The sequence below is a fragment of the Cucumis melo genome, chromosome 6 (assembly GCF_025177605.1).
Source record: "Cucumis melo cultivar AY chromosome 6, USDA_Cmelo_AY_1.0, whole genome shotgun sequence".
Classification (NCBI taxonomy): Eukaryota; Viridiplantae; Streptophyta; class Magnoliopsida; order Cucurbitales; family Cucurbitaceae; genus Cucumis; species Cucumis melo.
In genome coordinates, this window is record NC_066862.1 from 22,439,872 (window position 1) to 22,464,557 (window position 24,686).

Genomic DNA, 24,686 nt, shown 5'->3' on the forward strand with positions numbered 1-24,686 from the left:
ATACCATATTTGATCCTCACACTATAGTGAAAAGGGAAAACCAAAACTTAACGTCTCAACATTTACTGTCAAAAAGGAGGATAAACGAAAATTTATTATTATGCACTAACATGATGGAATCATTTATTGTCAAAAAGGAGGATAAATGAAAATCAGGCAATGCTTTAATGAAAAGAAATTAAGCTACTGATGAGAAAGTGTTTTGTTCCCAGGGAGCAAAAATGCAAACACTTACTAGGAAAGATGTTGTTACCACTTGAGGAGATTAACATAAATCCTAGTGTGGTTTATGGTTTTATTAACATAAATCATTTATGTAATAAAATAGAGGTATTTTATTTGACATTTAAGCACATTAATTTATTATAATAAACTAATATCCAAGGTTTTATGATGTTACTTGAACAGTATGTAGTTGACATACAAGTGGTTCATGTTCACGTTAGAACCTAAAAAATCAGCAGTAAATGAATAGAGGTTGGATGTCTTATCTTAGTTACATTGCAAATTTGGCCAGTTTGTAATTGTTACCTGAGATGTAAATATATTAGACACAGTATGAACCATATTGTTCATATGCAGACATGTAAGTGGGGGTAACCTATATAAAAAGAGTTTATACATAGATTGAACCGTAAAATAATTGGTTTCTCTTTATAACATCATTACTTGAAGGAACCAATATTTCACTAGGACGACCATAGGAGACTTTGTTGGATTTTATGTTCTAAAACATAACTCATGGCTTGTAAACAATAAACTTATTTCTATTTGCAATGAAGTTGTTATTGAGGTTTATTCAATAAAATTGTTATTGAATATTTGAATTGTTGGGTCTTATGTCATAAAACTCGTAGAGAGTAAATATAATTCATTGACCATTATTAATTTATTAATAAAGTGTTATTATTATAATTTCAATAAGTGTTGTCGATTATATTATTAGTTTTCTCTTAATAACCTAAATCCAATAAACTAACATCCTAAGTTGTTTGATAAGTTTTGAACAATATGTAGAGACATACAGAGATCGATGTTCGAGATACAACTTAAAAGGTCTATAGTATAAGGATAAGCTGGGTATCTTATCCTGGTAACACTATGGATATGACTCACTTTATATTTAATACAAACGCAATGATCCAACGCGTTCATGTAGGTGACATGCGAGTGAGGGTATCTTATACAATGAGTTTGCATACGATCAGACCACGAAATAGTAACCACTAGATGTAGCTTCGTTAACTAGTTGGGTTTCTATTTCATTAGGACGACCTAGGTAACTTAGTCTTAATTCTAAGTGTATTATGAACTCATGTTCGCGAGGGATTGTCCTTTGATTTGTATGGGTGAGAGAGTCAGATTATCGACTCAATATGTTTATCATTTTGGGGACAAGATCGAGTTGGGGAGTTGGAAACATAATCTCACAAGATGAAATTCACTTATTCCCGACTTTAAGGTAAGTAGATAAGTGTTTCCTTAAATGGTATCTCTAAGACTTGAACAAATGGCCCTACCCTCAACATGACATGAGAGAGGTTTCTGTTTAGTGGTTGGATCATAAACAGGTAGTTTATCAGAGGAGCATTGGCATTTAAGAACTAGAAGTAACCAAAAGGTAAAACGATAATTTGACCCAACTGGTGTTAGGAACACTTGTGAAGGACTAACTTACTGGTATTAATCTATGTCCTGGACACAGAAATATATCTACAGTGAGAAGAGTTAGTTGTGAGTCTTTAGTGAAGTGTACACACAGCTAATGGATATTGATTAATGTGATTAATGAGTTTAGCCAATTAATCTCATATCATTAATCTCATATCGTTGTAGCTTCTAATCTGGAGGTTGATTAAGCCCCTCCTTAGCTCGTAAAGCATAATGAGATTTATTTATATTTGTTGTAGTTTGAATGTTCAAATCTACTTTGAGAATTAATATAATGTATGGTGATACATTATAATATAAAATTTATATTTTAATTAAATTTTACTATATAAATTTAATTTTGGATATAATCCAAAATTAATTTATGAGAGAAAATATTTGAATGAATTCAAATGTTAATTTAATGTGAATTAGTTTCATATTAAAACTATAGGTTAAAATTTAATATGTATATGATATACATTATAACTATAGGTTATGAGAGAAATTTATATTTGAATATGATTCAAATTTGGATTAAATTAATTATATGATATTTAATTTTGTAATTAATTTAATTAGAGAATTAATTAATAATTTAGTTTATGGGTGGTTTTTCCATGTTCCCCGTTTTTTAGATTTGAGTAGTACCAAATCTAAATGATCACATCTAATCGATCATGTAGAAAAGAATAGCTAAATCTAGACGATTAAAGCTAATCGATCGTGTAGGAAAGAATAGCCAAATCTAAATGATTGTTTACCAAATATATTATGTGCTAGATACCAATTAATCACAAAGTTTTTTTTTTTTTTTTTTTTTGTATTTCTCATTGTGAGCCTGTGGGCTTTTTTCCTTTTCGAAGTTGTTTTATACAATGTAAGTATTTTGCCGCTTTGTTATATTTTTGAAAAAACCCCTAAGATTAATGTGTCTTAATCTTAGATGTCAAAGTTGAGTATTTTCTTTTGGAGAAACCTTTTGTGTGTTTATTATGAGTTGTTTTAAACAACTTAGCATTTAGAATTGCTTTTGTTACTAGTAGTTTTAGTACAAACAAGATATTTTCAAGTAAAGCTAAACAAATCTCAACACCATCTTTGCAAATAAACACTTTATTTACATTGAAAAGTACATAAGAAGATTGTTCAAGCAAACAAGAAACATAAATTAAGTTTCTCTTAAAGTTAGGAACCATATATACATTATCTAATAATATAAATTGTTTTTGTCGAAAAATAACTTGAGTCTCCCAATTGCAATTGTAGAGACTACATCTTCAGTTCCAACTCGTAGGGTCATATTTGCCTTTCTCGAGATGTCTCAAGGAACTAATTCTTTGGAAAGAAGAACAATTATGATTGATGGTCATATTTGCCTTCCTCAAGATGTCTCAAGAAACTAATTCTTTGGAAAGAAGAACAAATATGATTAATGGTCGTTGAATCTATTATCTAAGCAGAATTGTCATTCTTCATCAAATAACTTTCCAAAACAAGTAACTAAAATTTACCTTCATAGACATTCTTCTTCTTGACTAGTACTTTGGACAGTTTCTCTTCCACCGCCTATCAATATTACAATGGAAACACTTTCCCTGGTCAGCAAATTGACCTTATTGCTCTTTTGAACAACAACACTAATAGGAACAACTTTATTTCCATTACCACCCTTATTATTAACACAGATCGAACCTCTGTGAAGCATAATTTGAAGGATAAATTAACATGCTAGCGGAAGCGAATCGAATTAAAATACTCTAATTTTCATAATTTTTGAGGATTAGAACATGTTAAAAATTGAAAAAATAATAAAATTTTAAGAATGCGGTACCTTTGTAGCTCAAAATTCTCTCTTTATGGATGATGAAAATGAATACAATCAAGTTGTATGCAACCACAAGAAACTTTTCTACTATACTCAGGACTTGAGACTTGATCGTGGGATCAATTTAGTGAGATTTTAAAGAGAAAGTTTATGAAGACTTGCTAATTTTCAACAAAATTCATCAAGTTTTATCAAATCAATTACGCAATCAAATTGTGTAATTATACAACAAAGTGACAGCAAATCTCATTTGCAGTTTAATTTGAAACTTCAAAATCACTAAGTAGGTGGATTTTGTAGATGAATTGATTGATGTACAAAACACCAAACATATAGCTTATTCACCAAATTTGAGATAGTTCTACTAATGGCAGAATTATCCACTAACTCAAGGTTAGAGTCAACCTTTGACTTTCAAGTGTTAAAAGTCTACACTTTTTTTTGCCTTTGATTAAACAATTTAATTAGTTATGTTCCACTTAAGCTCGATCAATTTGATTGACCGAATTTGAGTCTCTATTCGAATTTTCGATATTCAAATCCTATTTAAATATCATTTATCTCATGATATATAATTGTTAATTATGTCAAATATTATTAACAATTTTATTTTTATTCAATTTGAACGATTCAGATTACTCGATCAGTATGTTCTAAGTTTAATTCCATAATGAACACTAGTAGAGGGACTTAATGAATCTACAGATCATGAACTCCAACGGTCCAAAATCAACTAGCTAAACTCTTTTAAGTAAGCTAATCAACATTGTTAACAAATCGAGACTGTCCACTATAGCCTGTAACTGCACTCTCCTGACTGTAGGTATATTTATGTCCACTTGATATATCAATGATTAGTAAGTCGATCTTTCTTAGATTGTTCATAACCTTGACTAGGTCAATTTATCGTTTTACCCTTGAGATCACTTCTTGCTCCTTAATCCTTGATCCTCTAGTGAACAATGTGAGTTTATGGCCTAACCTATAAACTGAATCTCTCTCTCGAGCAATTGAAAGGACATGACCGATTTGTTTAAGACTTGAATGCAGTAGTTAATGAATTTCTTAACCAAGGTAAGCCGACACAAGTGAATTTCATTTTGCAACTCTATGTCCCCAGCTATCCATCCAGTCTTACGCTTGAAATGGAAAACTCTATGTCCCCAGAAGTTCGTAGTTAGCTTAAGATTAAGGTTGAATTACCTAGGTCATCAAAAGTAGAAATAGTCAGTTTTAAACATTAAAAATATGTTTATAATGTAAAAGTAGCTATCTCATAGTATTAACTTATGCATACTCTTTACATAAGACACTCACACTTGCATGTCTCTATATTTATATTTTTATATAGAGTTCAAATACTTCATATTATGATAAGGACTTCTTGATTATTGGATTATGAGTTTATAACAAACAAATCTTTTACTGAATAACAACTTGTCGAACAATACTTCAATGGATACTTTATTGAATAATAAAATAGTTTAATATTAGCAAATCAGCGATTTTAAAAGCATAAAATCCAAAAATCCTCCCATTAGAGGCGACAACAGTTGGCACCCTTTGTTTTCCTCTTACCTTCATCCAAGATTCAATGGTGGTCTGGAGCATATTTAAGAAGGTGGTCAGGTTGTAGTCAATTTTATTTATAACAACGTTATTAAGAAATTGTATTATGTGTAAAATTTACAAAGATAACTTAGTTATAAAATATCCTGAAAATTATTATTTTTTTAATTGGAGGATTGGATTAGTTTTTTAATTGGACGCTTGTACGATATATATACATCTCGTTGACTTTATATCTATATTTAGATTATTTATTTGGATTGAATTATTTTCATAATTTTCTTAATTTTAAACTTTAATTTAAATCTTAGTTTTTTTTTTTAATTTCAAAATATTTTTTAAAATTTATTTGGACGTGTGATTATCTTTGTAATTTCAAACTTTGATTTAAACTAAAGTATTAGCTTTATTTTGTATAAAATTTCACAATAATTCTTCTTTTAGTCTTTTCTTATATAGACCTCTACCACCATATATATTCAAATTGACAGAAAACTTTGTTATATTGATAAATGTTTTTAACAATTTTGTTATTTTAAACCATTTCAAGACAATAAGTTATTAATTGGATTTTTTAAAAAAATATAAAAAATCGATAAAATATTTATACTATATAAAATAATTTTAAAAATGAAGAAAGTCTACGTGCTTACAATGAAAAATACCAAAAGGTATTCAATCAACTCATGCGCACGCGCGCACGAGTAATCTTCTTTTAAACGATTGTGTATTACAATCTAAATGAATGATCTACGATCGTTTAGATTATGATACACGATCACGTAGTTCTTTTTTAACGATGAGGAAAAAGACTTCAAATTTAAACAATCGTGTTGATCACGGTAAACGATCGTGTTGACTATGACAAATGATCGTGTTGACCATGACAAGCAATCGTATTGACCATGACAAACGATCGTGTTGATCATGAAAAATGAAGATGTTGATCATGGTAGGCGATCATGTAGTTTAATGTAAATGATCGTTAAAAACTTCAAATCTAACGATCGTGTTGACTATGGTAAGCGATCGTTTAGATTATTATACGATCATGTAGTGCTTTTAAAACGATAGGAAAAAACTTCAAATTTAAACGATCATGTTGACCTTTGTAAACGATCGTGCTGATAATTTTAAACGATATTTAAACGATCTTGATGTTCTCGAATATGAGAAAAATGAAGAAAAATATTGAAACAATCGTGAAATAGCTCCAAAAATTCTTGCAATGATGAAGATGAAATAGAAGTTTTGAACCAAAGAATAAATCATTTAAAAATAGAAAAAAGAAAATGTAGATGAGAAAATGAAGAAATCGGAGAAAAGAACATTAAAAAAAATGACGAATCTTTTGCAGTATTTAAGAACAAATCTAAAATATATGAAAATACAACCCGACTTTATATAGCTATTATTCTTTTGTTATCATAAATATTTTTAGGTTTGGTTGATAAATTATCTTTATTAATTTTAATTTTCTGTTTTTGTCCAAATTAAAACGGAAAAAAAAAATCACACACTAAACAAACTATAGGATTGGGAAACTTATCCACAAACAAGAGAGATAGAGTGATGATCTCATCAAGAGAGGGATTCAATTTACAAACTTGAGAGGGAGAAAAGATTGTGGGTTTTCGTTTTCGGAAGAAGAAAAGGGAAAGTTTCATCAAAAGTCCAAAACAAGCAACAGATAAGACTGAATTCCAAGCACAGCCATCCATGGCTTCTCTCTCCAGCTTCTTCTCCTTCCTCTTACCCTCTAAACCACCGCCCCCAAAACCCCACCAGCCCCTCATTGCCTCCTCCCCTTCTCCGCCGAATCACGCCTCCGCTCAGTTTCAAACACTGAAATCCAGGGATGGATCGGTTGCCCTAAAGCCCCAACAGGGTCCCAACCATTCGGAGCCCTTATCCGCGGAATTGGCCTCCGTTATCTGTCCCTCCCTCGCCTTCGCCAACACAATGTTCTTCAGATCCGCTTATAATGTTCAGGTGATTGTGGATGATAATGAACCCGAGGAGCGCCTTCTCAACAGATTCCGGCGAGAGGTTATGAGGGCTGGCGTGATTCAGGAGTGTAAGAGACGGAGATTCTTTGAAAACACTCAAGATGTTAGGAAGCGCAAGACTCGCGAGGCTGCTAAACGCAACCGCCGCAGGTCTCTTTCTACAATTTCTTTTTGGGACCTGTCTTCCTTCTCAAACTCTGTGACGCCTTTTTTTTTGTTCAGATTTTGATTGATTATGATTCTTCTCCCCTTCAAGCTGTTTTGGATTGGTTTTCTGTTTGAATTTTATTGCTGGGAAGAAATAGATACCTTATCAACAATTGGCTTCGGAATTTTAAGAGTGCCTAGAGATTTACAGAGGCTTATCTTTTTACTCTTCTGAGCAACTTAGGTTATGGATAATAGAGAGTGAAAAAACACTACCTAAGTGGACTAGAGAGAGAACCTCTGTGTGTTATGAATAATGCCATGAGTGTATGAGTGGAGTTACATATACCTAGACTAATCTCATTGAACAATCTATATGATCTTATAATGTTTGGATGTCGAGGAAACCATAGGTCATTGAATCATTGATATTAACACTTGTTAGACGTATGAGAAAGAAGTATCTCAAATTTATGTAGAGATGTAGTTTGAGTTTTCATCCAATAGTTATTGTGAGGCTGAGTTGTGGGAGTCTCGTTGAATAGTTTCTTCCAAACTAAAGCACTTGGAGCAGTATATTTTTTTCAATCCAAACATAGTATAGTAGATAAAGGTACCTATTCCCATCTCAAAGGTCTATAGTCTGCTTCTCCACCCTCACAACTATTCAACACATGCCCAAAAGTGCATTTTTTCCATTGTTTTTCTACTTGTTACAGTGAACTTGTAGAATTTACAGAAGAATTACAACAGGATCTGTTCTATAGGTTGTACAACTGTGTTTAAAAAGATTATAAATCTTTGTGTTGTGTAATTTTATTTCCTTGCCCCCTTCTTTTTTCTTTCTTTTTTTTGTTTATTTATTATATGTAACTTCAGATCCTGCAGAACCTTCAAATTCCTAAAATCTTTTATCGTAAAACCAAATACCACTATGAAGCTTCTACTCAAGTTGGAAGATTGTTGTAGAGAATGTCCTATTAGAGATTTTTATTAGGCCCCAGTTAGCTAATTACAATGTTTTGTCGAAGGAAAATGGATGAGATTTATGTGCTAAGTTGCATCTTGAAACTAAGTTACGATTTGGTTGATGAACAGGCGACCACAGGCAAGATTTACACCACAGAACAAGCAGGATGTGCCTGCAACCAAGCAAGAAGCTGATGATGACAACTGGGATTTACCTGAAGAAGAGGACATTCCTTATTAACTTGATCCGGAAGTTCGCCCTCACCAAATGTTTAATGTTTTCTGATTATCTTTTGATTTTGGGGAGCTGTTAATTCTCTGTAATGTAAGTTATTTTCCATGTAATATCTTCTTTAGTTGAGAAGTTTTTGCAATATTTCTTTTGAATAAATAGAAATGATCATTCCTTTTACATATAATACTGGCAAACACGTTATAAAGATAATCTCCTGGATCCAGGCAGTAAGAAATCATTGTGGCTTATGAGTTAGGAAAAGTTACATAATCCACCAGTTTGAAGGCAATGCAGTTTGAGGATTCTGGTTCATGGACTGTTTGGTCCAAGGAATTCGGAAGGAGTTGGGGGAAGTGAAGTTTTGAATGGAAATCTGTACGGGCCCGTTTGGTAACATTTCTGTTCCCTGTTTCCTGTTTCCTGTTTTCTGTTTCTTGTTCCCTGTTTCTTCTTTCTTTAGAACAAGAAACAGGAATATGTTTGATAACTGTTTCTGTTTCTTGTTTCTTTAAAAAAAGAAACAGAAACAGAAAATGTGTTTGGTAACTGTTTCTTGTTTCCTGTTTTTATTATTTATTGTTTAATAGTTTTGTTTGATTGCTCATCTTCAAGATTTATTTTTATTTTATTCACATGTAATTCAATTAAACATTAAGTTAAAATTTATGTCCTGCATTAAACATAAAAATGAAAATTATCAAAAGTACTTTATATCATTTAATACAAAAAGTCCTAGTGCACAAATAAAAGAAATAACATAAACATAAAATTGTATCTATCCTTCAAATGTTGCCCAAATTTGATTTGCAATATCATCTCTCGCTCGGGCCATTTCTCGTAAATGCTGTCGACTCACATCTAATTCAATTATATCCCTCTGCAAATTGGCCGAAAAATTATGTGTATCTTCAACGATCATTAATTCATTGCTAAAGTCATTGAAAAGATCATCTTCACGATCATTCAATCTAATATAATTGTGAACTGTGCAACATGCTATCGGTATATATTTTTGTGTCTTGATCGGGTACGGAGGCATTTGCTTAAGAATAGGAAATCGAGCCTTCAGCACACCAAAACAACGTTCGATGACATTTCGCAGTGAAGAATGTCGATAATTAAACACTTCTTCTCTACCTCGAGGGCGATGTCTCCTTTCTCTAAAATCTCGTAAATGATATCTTTGACCTCGAAATGGTGCTAAAAATCCTGGCATATTTGAATATCCTGAGTCGACAAGATAGTATTGATCTGCATGTAATAAAGCAAATAAAAAATTATCATAAACTCAAATATGGAATTAAAGTTTTGAAAAACACATAATTACTTACCTCTCTTAGGCATAGGAAATTTATTCTCGGGATTCTTGATACATTCTTGGAGTATACGAGAATCATTGGCCGATCCTTCCCAACCAGACATGACATACGTGAATAACATATCAAATGAACAAACACACATTATATTCCATGTTGTGTTAGTTTTTCTTCCACGAAACGGTATTTGTTCATTTTGGGGAATGCTTGCAGCAACATGAGTGCCATCAATAGCACCAATACAATCCTAAAGGATAATAAAAAAACATAAATATATTTCTAAACATTATATTTCTGAAAATAAATCAAAACGTTAAGGCATTACCTTAAAGAAAGGGTAATATTTTGAATTTGATACGATCTCCGTTGCTACAGTGTCCATATTGGGTGGACGAATAATTTCTCCACCAAGCTTGCAAACTTTCCTCAAAACCTTGTTAAAAGCTAGAGAAATAGTATGACCCGAATGTTGAAATCTTTCTGCTGCTATACGATTGCTTTCATTATGTGATATGATTAATAAGAATATAGCAACTTTTTCTTGAACGGTAAGATACCTAGATGATTTCAGATTTGTCTTTGATTTTAAATCTTCACAAAACCTTATGAATGTAATTCTTTTCATTCTAAAACAATCAAAACATCTACTATCGTTTCCATTTAACAACTCAATCACATAATCATGTCCTCTCAGTGCAGAGGTTCTACATGGTTGTTTTGAATATTGTATCCTGTTGAAGCTCATGTAGAATAAAGTAAAAAGGATGCAAATACCATCATCATCGTCGTCAGAATCAAAACCGTCATCAGAATGATTATCTTGAATCAAGTCCATATCAATTCACTAGTATATCCCTAAATCAAACACAAAAAATGTACAAATCAAAGACTATTTATGACATAATCCATCTCAATACATCAAACGTAGCCATGTTAAAAAACAACACAAACCATAAAGTCAATTGAAGTCCATATCAATTCAAAGTCAAACATACAAAATCCATGTTTAAGTCTAATATTAAAAAGTAAATGACATAATCCTAAAACATCCCTAAGTGACATCTAAAGACTATTTATGAAATCTCTCTTCCTTGAATCGGGCATGCGCAAAAATAGCTTTCTCCAAGCAAGATCTCCGTGCAAGAGTTTCAGTATTTTGGAATAAGCCTCTCCATCAACATCCTCCATTGTATTTAAAATGTCTAAACATTCCATCAACTCTTCATGGAGATCATCTTTTTTGTTTGATGTTTGACTCTCATCAACTTGACTAGATGTACAACCAAAAGATCTTTTCTCAAGGATGTCATTCTTTCTCTTTGCATTCTCCGCATATACATCTAAGAATGATGAGAAGAAACTGCCAAATTCGTCTTTCTTTCTTCGAAATCGTTTTTTGCTTTTTCCTTTATTATTCTCTTCAACACCAACGTTTGTGTTGCTTGCAACATCATTTTCATTTTCATCTTCAGAATCTGAAATAAGTCTTGTTGATGGGCAAGCATTTACACCTGTTGCAGTAGTATCTCCAAAAATCCTTACGAGCTTTTCATAATGTGGGCAACCACTTTTTCTAAACTTTTTAGCTCTCTTATTCACCTATAGAAAATGAAAACTGTTTAGCTCTCTTATTCGCCTAAAGATGATTAGCAATTGAAAAAAACTGCAACTATTATACCTTAAAAAGCTCATTCCATTGCTCCTCTTCAAGATTGATGGTACCTAATAATGGATCCCAACCATTTCCTGTCATATCACTCAATATCTTTTTGAAGTCTTTGTACATTTGTCTTAATTTGTTAAACTTATTTTTCAATTGATCGTGAGAATAATTATATCCTGCACTAGCAATTAGTTGGCTTCTCATATAATTCCAACTAGTCTTTGTAAATGTTGTAGTTGGTCGATTGCCTTTTGCAACCTCTTCATCCATTAAGTCTACAAACAAAGTTTCACTTTTATTTGACCATGGTCCCTCACCTTTTAATTCATCAATCTCAACAACGTCATCGACACAAAGTTGTTCAGTTGATTTTTGTGACATCCTTTCTACATAATGACAAATCCAAAAATTAGTGGCAAAATTAAAATAAACAAACAGAATGTTTATAGTTTAAACAACATATATCAGTTCAGTTCAAACATGGCTAATTGCAAAAGCAAAAGAAAACATAATAGAATTAATATATAGTTTAAACAACATATATTTATGTAATTAAGCTTTGAGATTGACAAGTTAATAGATTTTTATATATTTTTGTAAATACTGTTTCATGAACATTCATGATGAAATTATTAAGTCATGGCAGAAATCATAACTTAAGTTCTATTAGTAACAAATTAGATATATTGGTCAAGAAGACTGAACATTCTTGTCTCGAAATCAAATTCTATATTCAGTTCTCTTCTCTAACATTTCCATGGAATCATTGTACAATAACACTATGTTTACATACATCACAAATAAGTAATGTTTTTCAGTTTTCTAAAAAACAAAAACCATACATGTGGACCAAATATCAACACTACAAAGAGACTTCCCAACTTCTTGACTTTTAGGTTCCCTTCAATTTAATTACGATGTTGATGGAAAAATGGGAGTGATAGAGAAAAGTCTTTGGATGAAATTGGAAGCTGTACTGTTAAATATCATATGTTAAACATTCATATTTTATACAGAGAATGAAGTTAGTAGATGCATTCATATTCCATACTGGCTTGTTAAGCATACCAGGAGGATCTATCCATTTTCAACAACTTCTGTTTTCACCAAAATTTTCCTTTGAACTGAACAAACCAAGGTGAAAACAGAGCAGCTGGATGTATGCTATTGGTTTCAATCATGACTAATTGAATTCAAATCTCAGTTGGTGGGCAAAGACAGGACTGAAGTTTTACTGAGTATTAAATCTCTATGCAACCAATACATGTAACTCGGGTAAATCTAATTCAACAGCATTCGAACTTTTGTACTAAATCAGCATCAGAAATGGGAATTTGATATATCATGTTCAGCATGAGAAGAGAAATTGTTTCATTCGAGTTCACTAAATTTAGAAAAACCATAAAGACAGCATTTCTTGCAATCTGCAGTCCAAACATTAATTTTCCCATAAAATAACTAACAACAGGAGAAGATTATCCAATTGCAGGACTCTAGCATCTTGTAGTGAAACGAAGATCAATGGGCAAGGATTTGGAAAAGCCCACAAAAAAATCAAATACCTAAACTCATCCCAACTCTCAAAAAGGTATGATAGAAAGTATGCTAAGAGTTTGAACTTGAAAAGAAAGCCAAAGACAGAAAGCAAAACAATTCAAAGCGGCATTATATCAAACACCTACCATGCATATTAATAAGCAAATATTTTATCAAACAAGACAATGTCAGGAGAGAATTGAAAACAATAATACTCGAATTCGTAAACATTAAAAACATCCCCAATAGATAAAGAAGGAACAAACATACAGAAATTAAAGAACATAGCCCAAGAATCATGATCCTCTATTCTTTACTAGCTACCATAACGGCAATAAAACACAATTTGAAAGGCGGGAAGCAAAATAATTAAAGAACTTAAAATGAAGAACCAACCCAGAATACCAGAAGATTTACCCCAATAGATACTGCTAAACGCCGAAGCCTGCAGGAGTAAAGGGCATTCGCCAGCACAAAAAGTTGCGGTTTTTAGAGAAATCTGTAGTCGTTTTTCTTAGACGAGAGAAGACAAAACCGAAGAGAACAGCTAGCCGGAGAGAAGACAAAACCGAAGAGAAAACCTAGCCGGAGAGAAGACAAAACGGAGAAGGGAGATGCCTAGCCGGAGAGAATGGAGAAGACGAGTGGAAGAGGAAAAGAGAAACAAAAAGAAATAAAGATGGGAACGAAACGAGAGAAACTTGTTTTTTTTGTTCCCACAAATTCTTAGATAAAATAGAAACGTTCCTTATTATTTTGAGAACAAGAAACAGGAAACTTTATCAAACAAATTCGTTTCTTAAAAATTAGAAACAGAAACAGGAAACGAGAAACAGGAACGTTATCAAACGGGCCCTACAAGACCCAAAAATTGGGCCCAAAAATGCCAAATAACCCAATTTTTCTTTTTCGTTCTCTTTTTTTTTTAAAGTCAAATAATCATTTGCTTTGCTGATGTTAAGTTCAAGTAAAATTAATAAAATAAATTTGCATCTCTTGTTCTTAGTAAGGATCTATTTGTGAACGCCATTGAACATAATACCTTGACGATCTATTTATGAACACAATCGAACGTAGTACCTTCCCCTCTTGCTCTCGTTTTTGTTGAGGAATGGAATGAAGAAGGGTCTTTGATTTTGGCCAAATCTCGTTGAGGAATGGAATGAAGGGTTGTTAATTTCGGCTAAATATGATGGGATCCGATATTGATGAATGAAAATATGTATTTATTTATGAATAGAAGCAGGAATTACGGAGTGATTGAATTGAAGGATGAACAAGCTTAACAACTTCTCTCTAAGTTCTTAAATGCCTTTCCCACCTAATGGCAGAGGCTATTTATACTCCTCCCTACTAACTAACTCATAACACTAATTAATAACCACTTCTCTGCTTTCATTTCCTTTCACACGTGTGACACCCTTCTTCCTCCTCCTCCTGATGTATTGAAGTATAATTGGAGGTCTATCATCATTCTCCCTCTCCAAATTCACCTTGTCCTCAAGGTGAAAATTTGGATACAGCTGTCGAATTTCTTCATAGTCCTCCCAAGCGGCCTCGTGTCTCGACAGACCTTCCCAGCACAACAAAACTTTCCAGTCCCTTGTCTTATTCTTCTGATAACCATATACCTCTTTAGGAACTGCCCTCCACTCATGGTTCTCCGTTAAATGTTGAGTAGTAGGTTGGATATCAGTGTGTTTTCCTATCATCTTTTTTAATGGAGAAACATGGAAAATTGGATGGATAAACGTATTACTAGGTAGCTTGAATTTGTAAGCTACTGACCTTATCTTCTTAATAATCTTGTAAGGCTCGAAAAACATAGGAGAGTTTTTCATTCCTTTTTCTCCTCAAGGACACCTGCCTATAAGGCCTTATCTTCAGGAACACCATGACACCGATTTGATATTCCACATCTCTCCTTTTAAGATCATCGTATTTCTTCATTTTCTCTTGTGCAATTTGCAAATGATCTCTTAAAGCCCTTAAGGCCACATCTCTTTCCTTCCGTTGTTCATCAAGTATTGAATTAGATGTTCCCCCATCACCATAGAAGATCAAGAGAGGTGGTACACGACCATATACAACCTGAAATGGAGTTATACCCAAAGCTCTCTGGTACGTAGTATTGAACCAATATTCTGCCCAAGGTAACCATTTCACCCATTCCTTTGGCCTTTCACTATAGAAGCATCGCAAGTAGTTTTTCGCACCATGATTCACAACCTCAGTTTGACCGTACGACTAAGGGTGGTAAGCTATGCTACGATTCAATTTAGTCCCTGCCAATCTGAACAGCTCTTTCAAAAAATGACTAAGGAAAACTTTATCACTGTCTGAGTCTATGCATGTAGGAAAACCATGTAGCCTCACAATCTCTTTAACAAACAAGTCAGCCACTGTTTTAGTTGTGTAAGGATGCTTCATTGCTAAGAAGTGTCCATACTTACTAAGGTGATCCATCACTAGAAATATAATTTCAAAGCCACTAGCCTTTGGAAGACCTACAAAATCCATAGATATATCGCTCCACACTTGCTTAGGTATTTCAAGAGGAAGTAGTAAACCAGCAAGGGATAAAGCTAAGGACTTATTATGCTGACAAACTAGACATTCTTCATAGTATTTTTTTACTCCCTGCTTCATTCCTTCCCAGTAGAGTTCTCTGGCCAACCTCTTATAAGTTCTTAAGAACCCTGAATATCCTCCAAATATTGAGTCATGATAAGTATGAAGTATTGCAGGAATTAAGGTTGAAGACTTCGAAATTACTAGTCTGTTCTTGTACCTCAACATGCTTTGTTGGATTGAAAATTTTTCATTCACTGGTTCCTCAAATCCACTCATTTCAGCAATCACCTTCTGTAGCTTGCCATCTTTCTTTACTTCTTCTTTTATTACTTTCAGATCGATTGTAGCTGGTGCAGAAATGTTATACAAGTGCATTGTTGGTGGCATTCTCGAGAGGGCATCGACTGCCTTATTTTCCAATCCAGGTTTGTACACCACCTCAAATGAATATCCCAACAATTTGGCTATCCTCTTATGATATTGGGGTTGAACTACTCTTTACTCCAGCAAAAACTTTAAAGATCTCTGGTCGGTTCTTACTATAAATTTGGTCCCCAATAAGTACGATCTCCATCTTTGGACAACAAACACCACAGTCATCAGTTTCCTTTCATATATCGATCGTGCTCTATCCCTCATTGCTAATGTGTGACTATAGTAAGCAATTGGTCGTTTAGCTTGAATCAATACTGCTCCAATGCCAAAGCCTGAAGCATCAGTTTCAATTTCGAAGGGTAAGTTAAAATCTGGTAACGCTAATACCAGAAGGGTCATCATTGCAATCTTTAGCTTCACAAAAGCTTCCTCAGACTCTGTCATCCATTTAAAAACCCCATTTTTCAAGAGTTGTGTTAGTGGTGCAACTATAGAGCCATATTGTTGTACAAACCTTTTGTAATATCCAGTTAAGCCCAAGAATCCATGCACTTCTCTAATGTTGGTAGGACTAGGCCATTCAGCAATGGATCTAATCTTCTTAGGGTCCACCTCAACTCCTTGCATTGATATTATATGCCCTAAGTACTCAACCCTTGACTTGGCGAAACTGCATTCCTTTTTATTTGCATAAAACTGATGTTCTCTTAACACGGTTAAAACCACTTCTAAGTGCTTCAAATGCTATTCAAGATTTCTGCTGTAGACTACTATATCATCAAAGAATACTAACATGAACTTCCTCAAGTATGACTTGAATATCATGTTCACTAGGGACTAAAACGTGGTTGGTGCGTTTGTTAGCACAACGACATAACCAAGAACTCATAATGCCCCTCATGAGTTCTAAAGACTGTTTTTCAATGTCACTTTTGCTCATACGTATTTGGTGATAATCGACCTTCAAGTTAATCTTCCAAAACAAAGATGCTCCATTCAGTTCCTCGAATAGCTCCTCAATAACAGGTACGAGAAACTTTTCTGGTATAGTTACATTATTCAATGCTCTATAATTTACACATAAATGCCAGCTTCCATCCTTTTTCTTGACTAGTAGGACAAGGCTTGAGTAGGGACCGATACTAGGCCTTATAACTCTTGATGTTAACATTTCTTCCACTAGTTTCTCCATCTCTTCTTTCTGGTGATAAACATATTGATAAGGCCTCACATTGATAGGTTTAGTATCCTTTTTTAAATGTATGTGATGCTCCATATCTCTTCTTGGAGGAAGCCTCTTGGGTTAATAAAAAACGCCTTCAAATTTATTCAACATAGTCAGAACAGATTCTTCTATAATATATACCTCATTAATTCCGTAGAATTCAGCCATTGTCGTTCCCCCAAACTCTATTGCTCTACATTCAACTAAGAATCCTTGATCCCCACGTTTTTATCATATTTTTCAAGCTCCCATGGGACTTAGTAAGACTTGGGTCGCCTTTGATATTGATTTTCTTTCTCTGATGCTAGAATGTCAATGTCAAATTTTTCCAATCCTCTTCGGTTACCCTTAAGGAGTACAACCATTGATTCCTAGGATAACATCTATCCCTCCTAAATCCAAGGGTAGGATATCATCCTTCAATGTCCATTTATTCAGTTTTACTTCTACAGCTTCGCAAATCCCTTTTCCCTTGATTGCAGTTCCAAAGTCGAGGATGACTCTATAATGAGGTGTTTCTCTGGTTGCAAGCTGTAATTCTTTCACTAATTTTTCAGAGATGAAATTGTGGGTGGCTCCACAATCAATCAACACCACTACTTTATTGTTTTGTCATTTTTCTTTTACTTTCATGGTCCCTAAATCATTTAGTCCTACCACAGAATTGATTGATAGTTCTACACAAGCTCTGTTATCTTTTATAACTTCGACTACATTCAACTCTTTTCTTCCCATCTCTTCATCTTCAATTATTTCAAATTCTTCATCTCTCGTCTTCACATCAAACATTTCTAAGCTCTCTTTTATCTTTCTGTTTACATTTATGATCTGGAGAATACTTTTCGTTACACCGAAAGCATAGTCCCTTCTCTTTCTTTGCCTGAAATTCAGCATCAGGTAACCTCTTCGTCGAACCTTCTTTCCGAGTTTTGTTGGGGGCCACACCTCTCAATGTAATTGTTCTCATAGGAAATATCGTGTTGCTTTTGCTTTCGTTTGTTTGCATGGTTGTATTTGATTTTGAGTATACCGAGTGGTAATGTGAGTATTTCCCTTTAGCATACCCATTTAAATTCGATTCGATTCTGATGATCTTTCTATTCTCCACCAATATGGATAATTTGCATCATTTGCTCTAGTCCTTTCAGTCGACAAAATTCTACCTCTGCCTTAATCCACGACAACAACCCATTCATGAAAGTCTCATCAACTACTCTTTCTTGCAGATCAGATAGGGGCGTAACTAATTTGTCGAACAAATTACGATACTCCTCTATAGTACATTCTTGTTTAATTTGAAGAAAACAGCCGCATATAGAACCTTGTCTAGCTGATCGGAAACGGATTAATAATCGTTCCTTCAAATTCGCCCACCCTACAAATTTATATCTCTCCTCCTAAGATAGGTACCAGTTCAAAGCTGGTCCTTCGAAACTAATCTAGCCACAAGTAATTTTTAGATTAAGTTAATCTACGAATTTGGAAATACCTTTTGAAGCGGAAGAGCCAAATATCCGTATTCTCTCCATTAAAGACCGACATTTTTGAATTTGTTTCACTTGTTGTCGTCATCATGATCGCGCTTCTTCTCGTGTTTTTCTACTTCAATATCGTGACTAGACGATGCTTCATTTTTCTTCATCTTCGTCGAAGTCGAATCGCCCACCATAGATTCTGTTAATCTCTCACTCGCTATCGATCTCTCCTTCATGACGGTTTCCATAATCATCATCAACATTTGCTGTTGTTTTTCCGATTGCAATCGCATCAGTTCCATATTCCTCGTAATCTCATTCAGACTTGATTCGATTACAAGTATCTTTCTCAATTCCTTCTTCATTTCGATCACTTCTTGAGCAAATGCTTCCAACTTTTCTTCAATCCGAGTCTGCACCATCCTTGCTTCTTTTCCCATAATTAACCTCTATGATACCAATATGATGAGATTTGATATTGATGAATGAAAATATGTATTTATTTATGAATAGAAATAGGAATTACGGAGTGATTAAATTGAGAAGATCTCAATTCAATATGCTAGGGCTAGTATCTTGCTCTCCTCTCTCTCTAGGATGAACAAGCCTATTGACTTCTCTCTAAGTTCTTAACAGCCTTTTCCATCTAATAGCAGAGGCTATTTATACTCATCCCTACTGACTAACTCATAACACTAATTAATAACTACTTCTTTACTTTCATTTCCTTTCACATGTGCGACACCCTTCTTCCTCCTTTCTGCTGTATTGAAATATAATTGGAGGTCTATCAAAATGTCATTGAGGAATGGAATGGTAGATGTTCATTGGAACCATGGAACGAAGCTCATATTTAGTGAGAGAGCAAAAAGGGTGAAAGTTCATCGAAGAAGAGGGAAATCTACGAGAGAAGGAAAGAGAAAAAGAAGTGCCAAATTTGTAACCTCATCAATTATCTAAGTCATTGGGCATTTTGCACCCAAAAATCAGGTTATCCGTATGAATTTCTTGAGTTGTGAATTCAATTCTTGTTCAGTTCAAGAAGCTTATGGGTCTCACGACTAGAAAACAATGGTTTTGCCTTTTTTAATATTTACGTTGTGTCCAATTCAAGCTTAATTGACATACAAATATGTTAGTAACAGTAAAATTTGTATTAAGAAAAATTCATAGTACTGTAAACCCTAGGAATTCAAACTTTGTAGAGAACTCTTCGGAGTCCTCACCTTTCCCAAAGCACCCTTAATTGTCCTTACATGCACCCCTAAACGTCCTTAAATTTATCTGAGGAACAACACAGTATAGACTAGTCCTAAGAGGAGAAAAGAAACCTGCAGAGAAGGCATACAAGTTATCTCTGGCCAAATGGGGTTTAGTATTAAGTCATGGCTTTACAATTTAATTGTCCAGACAAACACTTTACAGTGTAAAGAGAAAATCCTCTAGAAGATTTGTTCTTCCTCTGCAGCTTCGATTTGCTTGCTTTGTTGTGTTTTCTCCAAACAGTGTACAATGTATGTATTGATGCTTTCAACTACCAAATATAATGACAGGATGCTCTTACAGCCGTTTCTTTTTCTTCTTCACCACTTTCTTTTTCTTCTGTGGAACTCCTTGACCCCTCTTGAAAATGGCCAAAACCTCGATACTGCAAATATTGAAATTCATGAGTACAAATGACCAATGCTGTCGAAAAACATTGGAGTTATAAGAAGGAATGCAAGAGGTATCGATGTCTTGTCACTTAAATTGGAGACACTTCAAATCTGGTTCCAAAGTAGACGACTGATGTTGAGATCTAGAAGAGAGTACCCACAATTATGATTTGGAAATTGGGAAGGAGCATTCCTTTAACAGATAACCTTTCAAAGTAAAAAAGTCCCTCTACTCCAACGCTATAAGGACACATTTTTGGTTATCTTTGACTCAAAAGTTGAAAGGAATAGAAGATTTTATTAAGGACAAAATACAAGAAGGTTCTACAATGAGCAAAAGAACCTAGGCTCTGGTGTCTTGGAAGGATCAAAAGTAGGAGCACAAATCAATCTTTCTTATTTTCAAAATACAATCATTTCAAAGAAAAAGGAAAAAATCATATCATCAATTCTCTAGCATGGGCATGGTTTACTAAGCGCTTAATTATGGTTTAACCTAAAAGAATCAACGGAAAAGAAATATGATCATTACCTCTGAGTGCCAGGAAAGAAATTAAAACCATGGGCCTTCTCCAAATGCCACGCCTTGTTAGACAGTAACATTTTGCAATCCTATACAAAGTAAGTTTAGCTATAATCTATATTTTTAATGCACACATTGTCAAAAGTGCATGAGAGTAGCTCAGAAATCATGGAAGGAGAGCAGAAAAGCTGTTGTGCTTGATAGATTTTAATGGCAGTGTTATTAAAAACTTACCTCCTTGAAGCTTTCCCATCCACAGCTTATATAAATAAGGGTCTGAGGCAGGGATTGATTAGGTTCTAAGTCTGTAGTACTCCCTATTTGGACTGTTTCTTCTCTTGCACGTAACACCCACGGCCTCTTTTCATCTTTCTTATCATCCATCAAATGTGGGCTGCAGATTGATATTCAAAGTACAATGAAATTATGTATCAGGAAAGGAAAATTCAAAAACCTTAGAGGTCATCCAAATGAACCTTGTCCTAAAACTACCCCAAGATGAGTAAAAGACTAAAAGTAAATCCAACCTTTTCGATAATGACTTCACTTTACGTTTGAACGATGATATATCTCGCAACATATTAGCAAGTGATGCATCCAAACCTTTTCTTGGAGGATCCACAACGACTACGTCTGATCCCATAATCCAAGTAAGAGGCTCCTGTACAATTAGTAGATACAGCAAAAAGAAAAGAACCAATTAATTTTCATGAGTATAATAGCAGTGTAAATCTCACATCAAGTAAACAAGAATCACTAAAATAAATGAGATGCCACCAAATACAAATGGATTTCAGAAGACGTAGCTAAGTAATGAGTAATTAAGCACTACTATGGCTGGAGTACCAACTTTCGACGTGTCTGCATGGTGCCAGCTGATACTGCTATTAACTCGGTCTGGCAGACGTTCAACTGTCTTCTCAAATGATAACTTAGATTCTTTGTTGACCTCAACACACTTGACAGATCTGAAAAATGGAAGCAAGATTGGTTTATCACTTCCCGTACACGTAAACATAATGAAACTTTAAGCATGCAAATTTCTCCTAGTCCTTACCTGCATTTCCTTGTGGCAGCTAGTGATAATCCAATTACACCAGCTCCTGCATACAGATCAGCAACTGATGCTCCATAAGGAACATACTTCTGCAACTTGCGGAGCAAACTATCAAATGCCTGGTAGAAAAGATTATATGTTAGATTATCTAATTGGATTGTCAGGATGTGAAGCCAATAAAAAAAGTTTAACGGGCATTAGACACCAATAACAAAGATCAGTAAATTTGGAGACTAACGTCAGTTGCTGGAATTGAAATTTCTAATCCTGCCGTAAGCTCTAGACTTTGGAGGCAGGGAAATTTTGTAAGTCTCAAATTGTTATTCCCAATACCCTATGCATGTTAGAGCTTCCCCAGCCCAAAGATCTCTGTAAAACCATTTTTAGTTCTAAAAATAAAGGAACAGCGAGTCTTAATATGGATATTTTATTTCACCAGGAAATCAGTGATGGATTTCAGAAAATAAACTCCAGTGGCCGACCTCAGCCCCCATTTATGTGCCCTAAATGAAAACGATGCAGAAGGCTGGGGGTTCACCTTATTACTTTTTGCTCTTTCTCGAGCACAATTTGATTAGGCTCTCCAATCTTTCAATCCTTTGTGTAAAATCCAGCTGCCTCCCCTAAATTTCTGTCTTCAGCTGACTTTTTGCCACCCTTTGAAGAACAAAACCAAAATTTATTTTAACCAATCCCATAGTAGCCCATGGTTGCGCTCTTTTGGGCATTTTGAGAGCAGAGTAATCATAAAATGTTTTAGCGTGGATGTAAGATGAAGTTTGGGACACCATTTTTTAAATCTTTCAAATCAGCCCAAACTCATTTTTAGTTGTAGTTGCGGCGACGAGATATTCCTTCAAATAATTATTATTTCTAAGAAGGTTATATGGACACTCAGCAACTAGTTTAAGATTCAGGAACCCCGGGGGATATCAAAACACGTCCGAATCCCCAGCCAAAATTGTAAGTAATAATATATATTTCCCCAGAATCAAGAACCCCCCAAGATCTGATACTGGCGAGTAGTAGTTTTCTTTGGAGGACTTGTTGGATCTCAATTTTCCTATTTCTTGCAATTAAAATACTTTCTAAAATCTGAGACATAAATATTAAGAACCTGGGTATTTGCTTGGCCAAAACTTGATGGTGTCAGACAAATATCTATTCCTCCAACATGTTCCCAAAAATCTCTTTCGCCTAAAAGATGTCTCCATCTATTGCCAAATATTACCTGAGAGTACGTGAAAATGAATTGATTCAGCCAAGAAAAGAAATTGTATATCATGTAGCAACCTTAGCAAAATGATAGAAATGCACATATTCATTACTCCGACTCTTATGTTGAGGAAACTTACATTGTTAGTTGATGTTTGAAAATTTGCCCACACAGAATGAACTAAATGAGTGTTACTCCGGACACCACCATTTTTCCATAAAAACTGTAATTCAGCACATTAAAGTAAAATTAATGTAAATGGAAATCTTGCCAAGCATGATTGTTTCTTAGGGTGAAGAGTTTTAAAACTCACATTGGCTAAAGCATTTAGCTTGTCAGAATTCTGTGAAGTTTCATTCCTCGAATTCCAAACTAATGCTATCTGTATCTTACCTGAAAACATAGATAAGTTAATCAATTCTTGGTTTCCTAAGACAATAAGCGATGGTCTAATCTAACATCAATTGATTAGTTAGCTTGTAACCATTTTTGTATCTTTCTGGGGAAGGAAGGGATGTGCTATACGTTGTCACAGCAAGCTGCATCAAAATAATCTAGTATTATCATTATCATCACCATTAAACAAACGAATGTAAATCCTCTATATTCATTGGAGGAATATGTGACTAGTAACCTGAACATATCGCAAGTCACCAGTCCCCTGATCTTCATCATAAGGCTCTACGTCGAATTCAGTGATACCTTGAAATAGCACCCCAAAGAATATAAATAATTCAGCCGTTATTCCAGCCCTTAAATTTACAAATGGAAGAAATGTGCATTCATATCATATGAGCTTCATAAAGAACACACCTCGCTTTAACAATTCAACTGCCGCATTTATATTGGGGTGATGAGCTGAAAATTCCAGTACATTTCTTAACATAAACAATCAAAATTGATGAAGAACAAGAACAAAGCAAGACCTTAAGATAAGTTCAAATGGAACCTTTGCAATCAGGAATATCCACAACATTATGAGTTCCCTCTTGATAGAGTCCAATCATAGGGCTTGTGGACGAGCCACGAACCGCCAATTTTGCACGGCATCTCCATCCCCACTAAAAACACATCAATGTACCAAAAAAAAAAAAAAACAAACAATTATTTTATGGCGTTAGACGAATTCTATCAAGACTAACAATTGATAGTCAAAAGCCAGTATACCAGTTTGCAACTATCGAACGTAAAATCTAATACTCCAAGGTCGTTGAAGAATTGAGTCGCCTCCTCAACGATGACCGGCCGGTGGAGGTCGAACTCGTGCGTGCATCCGGAGCACCTAAAAGGTTCGGCAACAAAAATAGTTACTCGATCGATGAGGGTCAGAGAATAGACGGTAGTGGAAGTGTAACATACGATTGAAAGTGAGTGCACTGGAGTGAGCACCCCGGCGAGGATACTGAGTCGGGAGTTGATTTTGCAGCTAAAGACAGCAGTGGTGGCGGGAGTGGCGTCGACTGCGAAGGAGAGGGAGTGCGCACTGAGCTGGTAGAGAGCTGACAAGTAATAAACGGCGTAATTGGGCGAGGCGTAAAGTGGCACGGAAGCATCGTTAACTACGGTGGCCGGTGACTCGCCGGAGCAGTGGCGAGAGCTATGGTGGAGCTCTGGCGCGAATAGATGGATAACTTGGGTTACTTTATCGTATAAATATTTAGTCA

At 34.5% G+C, this 24,686-nt stretch overlaps 4 protein-coding genes across 7 annotated transcripts; 1 reads left to right on the forward strand and 3 right to left on the reverse strand.

The window, feature by feature from the left end:
- The first annotated feature begins 6,573 nt into the window (after positions 1–6,573).
- Positions 6,574–8,591, forward strand: LOC103491780 (30S ribosomal protein S21, chloroplastic). Its single transcript, XM_008451868.3, has 2 exons — positions 6,574–7,206; positions 8,302–8,591. Exons 1-2 carry the CDS (start codon positions 6,767–6,769, stop codon positions 8,411–8,413), a joined length of 552 nt encoding a protein of 183 aa, XP_008450090.3. The 5' UTR covers positions 6,574–6,766; the 3' UTR covers positions 8,414–8,591.
- A 591-nt stretch (positions 8,592–9,182) lies between these two features.
- LOC127149720 (uncharacterized) lies at positions 9,183–10,105 on the reverse strand. Its single transcript, XM_051085586.1, has 3 exons — positions 10,049–10,105; positions 9,739–9,970; positions 9,183–9,658 (listed from the first exon to the last, which is right to left on the reverse strand). The coding sequence occupies exons 1-3, from the start codon at positions 10,103–10,105 to the stop codon at positions 9,183–9,185; spliced, it is 765 nt and encodes a 254-aa protein (XP_050941543.1).
- A 510-nt stretch (positions 10,106–10,615) lies between these two features.
- On the reverse strand, positions 10,616–11,817 carry LOC127150073 (L10-interacting MYB domain-containing protein-like). The gene is made up of 2 exons (XM_051086840.1): positions 11,402–11,817; positions 10,616–11,322 (listed from the first exon to the last, which is right to left on the reverse strand). The coding sequence occupies exons 1-2, from the start codon at positions 11,765–11,767 to the stop codon at positions 10,786–10,788; spliced, it is 903 nt and encodes a 300-aa protein (XP_050942797.1). The 5' UTR covers positions 11,768–11,817; the 3' UTR covers positions 10,616–10,785.
- A 7,887-nt stretch (positions 11,818–19,704) lies between these two features.
- Positions 19,705–24,669, reverse strand: LOC103491779 (uncharacterized). 4 transcript variants are annotated; one of them, XM_017045325.2, is made up of 15 exons: positions 24,382–24,668; positions 24,190–24,304; positions 23,972–24,083; positions 23,836–23,880; positions 23,657–23,724; positions 23,507–23,576; positions 23,336–23,415; positions 23,162–23,245; positions 22,924–23,037; positions 21,807–21,925; positions 21,600–21,717; positions 21,277–21,410; positions 20,984–21,143; positions 20,759–20,838; positions 19,705–20,219 (listed from the first exon to the last, which is right to left on the reverse strand). In XM_017045325.2, the coding sequence occupies exons 1-15, from the start codon at positions 24,573–24,575 to the stop codon at positions 20,132–20,134; spliced, it is 1,581 nt and encodes a 526-aa protein (XP_016900814.1). In that variant the 5' UTR covers positions 24,576–24,668; the 3' UTR covers positions 19,705–20,131. The 4 variants fall into 4 exon arrangements, with proteins under 4 accessions (XP_016900814.1, XP_008450089.1, XP_050942798.1 ...); XM_008451867.3 differs by having other exon boundaries at positions 23,507–23,561; positions 24,382–24,667; XM_051086841.1 differs by having other exon boundaries at positions 19,923–20,369; positions 23,507–23,561.
- Between the last annotated feature and the right edge of the window lie 17 nt (positions 24,670–24,686).

What these genes read in the sequence shown, in the direction of transcription:
- LOC103491780 (XM_008451868.3), top strand. Translation starts at nt 6,767, where the DNA reads ATGGCTTCTCTCTCCAGCTTCTTCTCCTTCCTCTTACCCTCTAAACCA. An exon ending in GCTAAACGCAACCGCCGCAG is followed by an intron (nt 7,207 to 8,301) that starts GTCTCTTTCTAC and finishes GTTGATGAACAG; the next exon opens with GCGACCACAGGCAAGATTTA.
- LOC127149720 (XM_051085586.1), bottom strand. Translation starts at nt 10,105, where the DNA reads ATGGACACTGTAGCAACGGAGATCGTATCAAATTCAAAATATTACCCT. An exon ending in AATATTACCCTTTCTTTAAG is followed by an intron (nt 9,971 to 10,048) that starts GTAATGCCTTAA and finishes ATTATCCTTTAG; the next exon opens with GATTGTATTGGTGCTATTGA. An exon ending in ATTTCCTATGCCTAAGAGAG is followed by an intron (nt 9,659 to 9,738) that starts GTAAGTAATTAT and finishes TATTACATGCAG; the next exon opens with ATCAATACTATCTTGTCGAC.
- LOC127150073 (XM_051086840.1), bottom strand. Translation starts at nt 11,767, where the DNA reads ATGTCACAAAAATCAACTGAACAACTTTGTGTCGATGACGTTGTTGAG. An exon ending in AATGGAATGAGCTTTTTAAG is followed by an intron (nt 11,323 to 11,401) that starts GTATAATAGTTG and finishes CATTTTCTATAG; the next exon opens with GTGAATAAGAGAGCTAAAAA.
- LOC103491779 (XM_017045325.2), bottom strand. Translation starts at nt 24,575, where the DNA reads ATGCTTCCGTGCCACTTTACGCCTCGCCCAATTACGCCGTTTATTACT. An exon ending in CAGTGCACTCACTTTCAATC is followed by an intron (nt 24,305 to 24,381) that starts GTATGTTACACT and finishes CGAACCTTTTAG; the next exon opens with GTGCTCCGGATGCACGCACG. An exon ending in GTGAAGTCATTATCGAAAAG is followed by an intron (nt 21,144 to 21,276) that starts GTTGGATTTACT and finishes ATCAATCTGCAG; the next exon opens with CCCACATTTGATGGATGATA.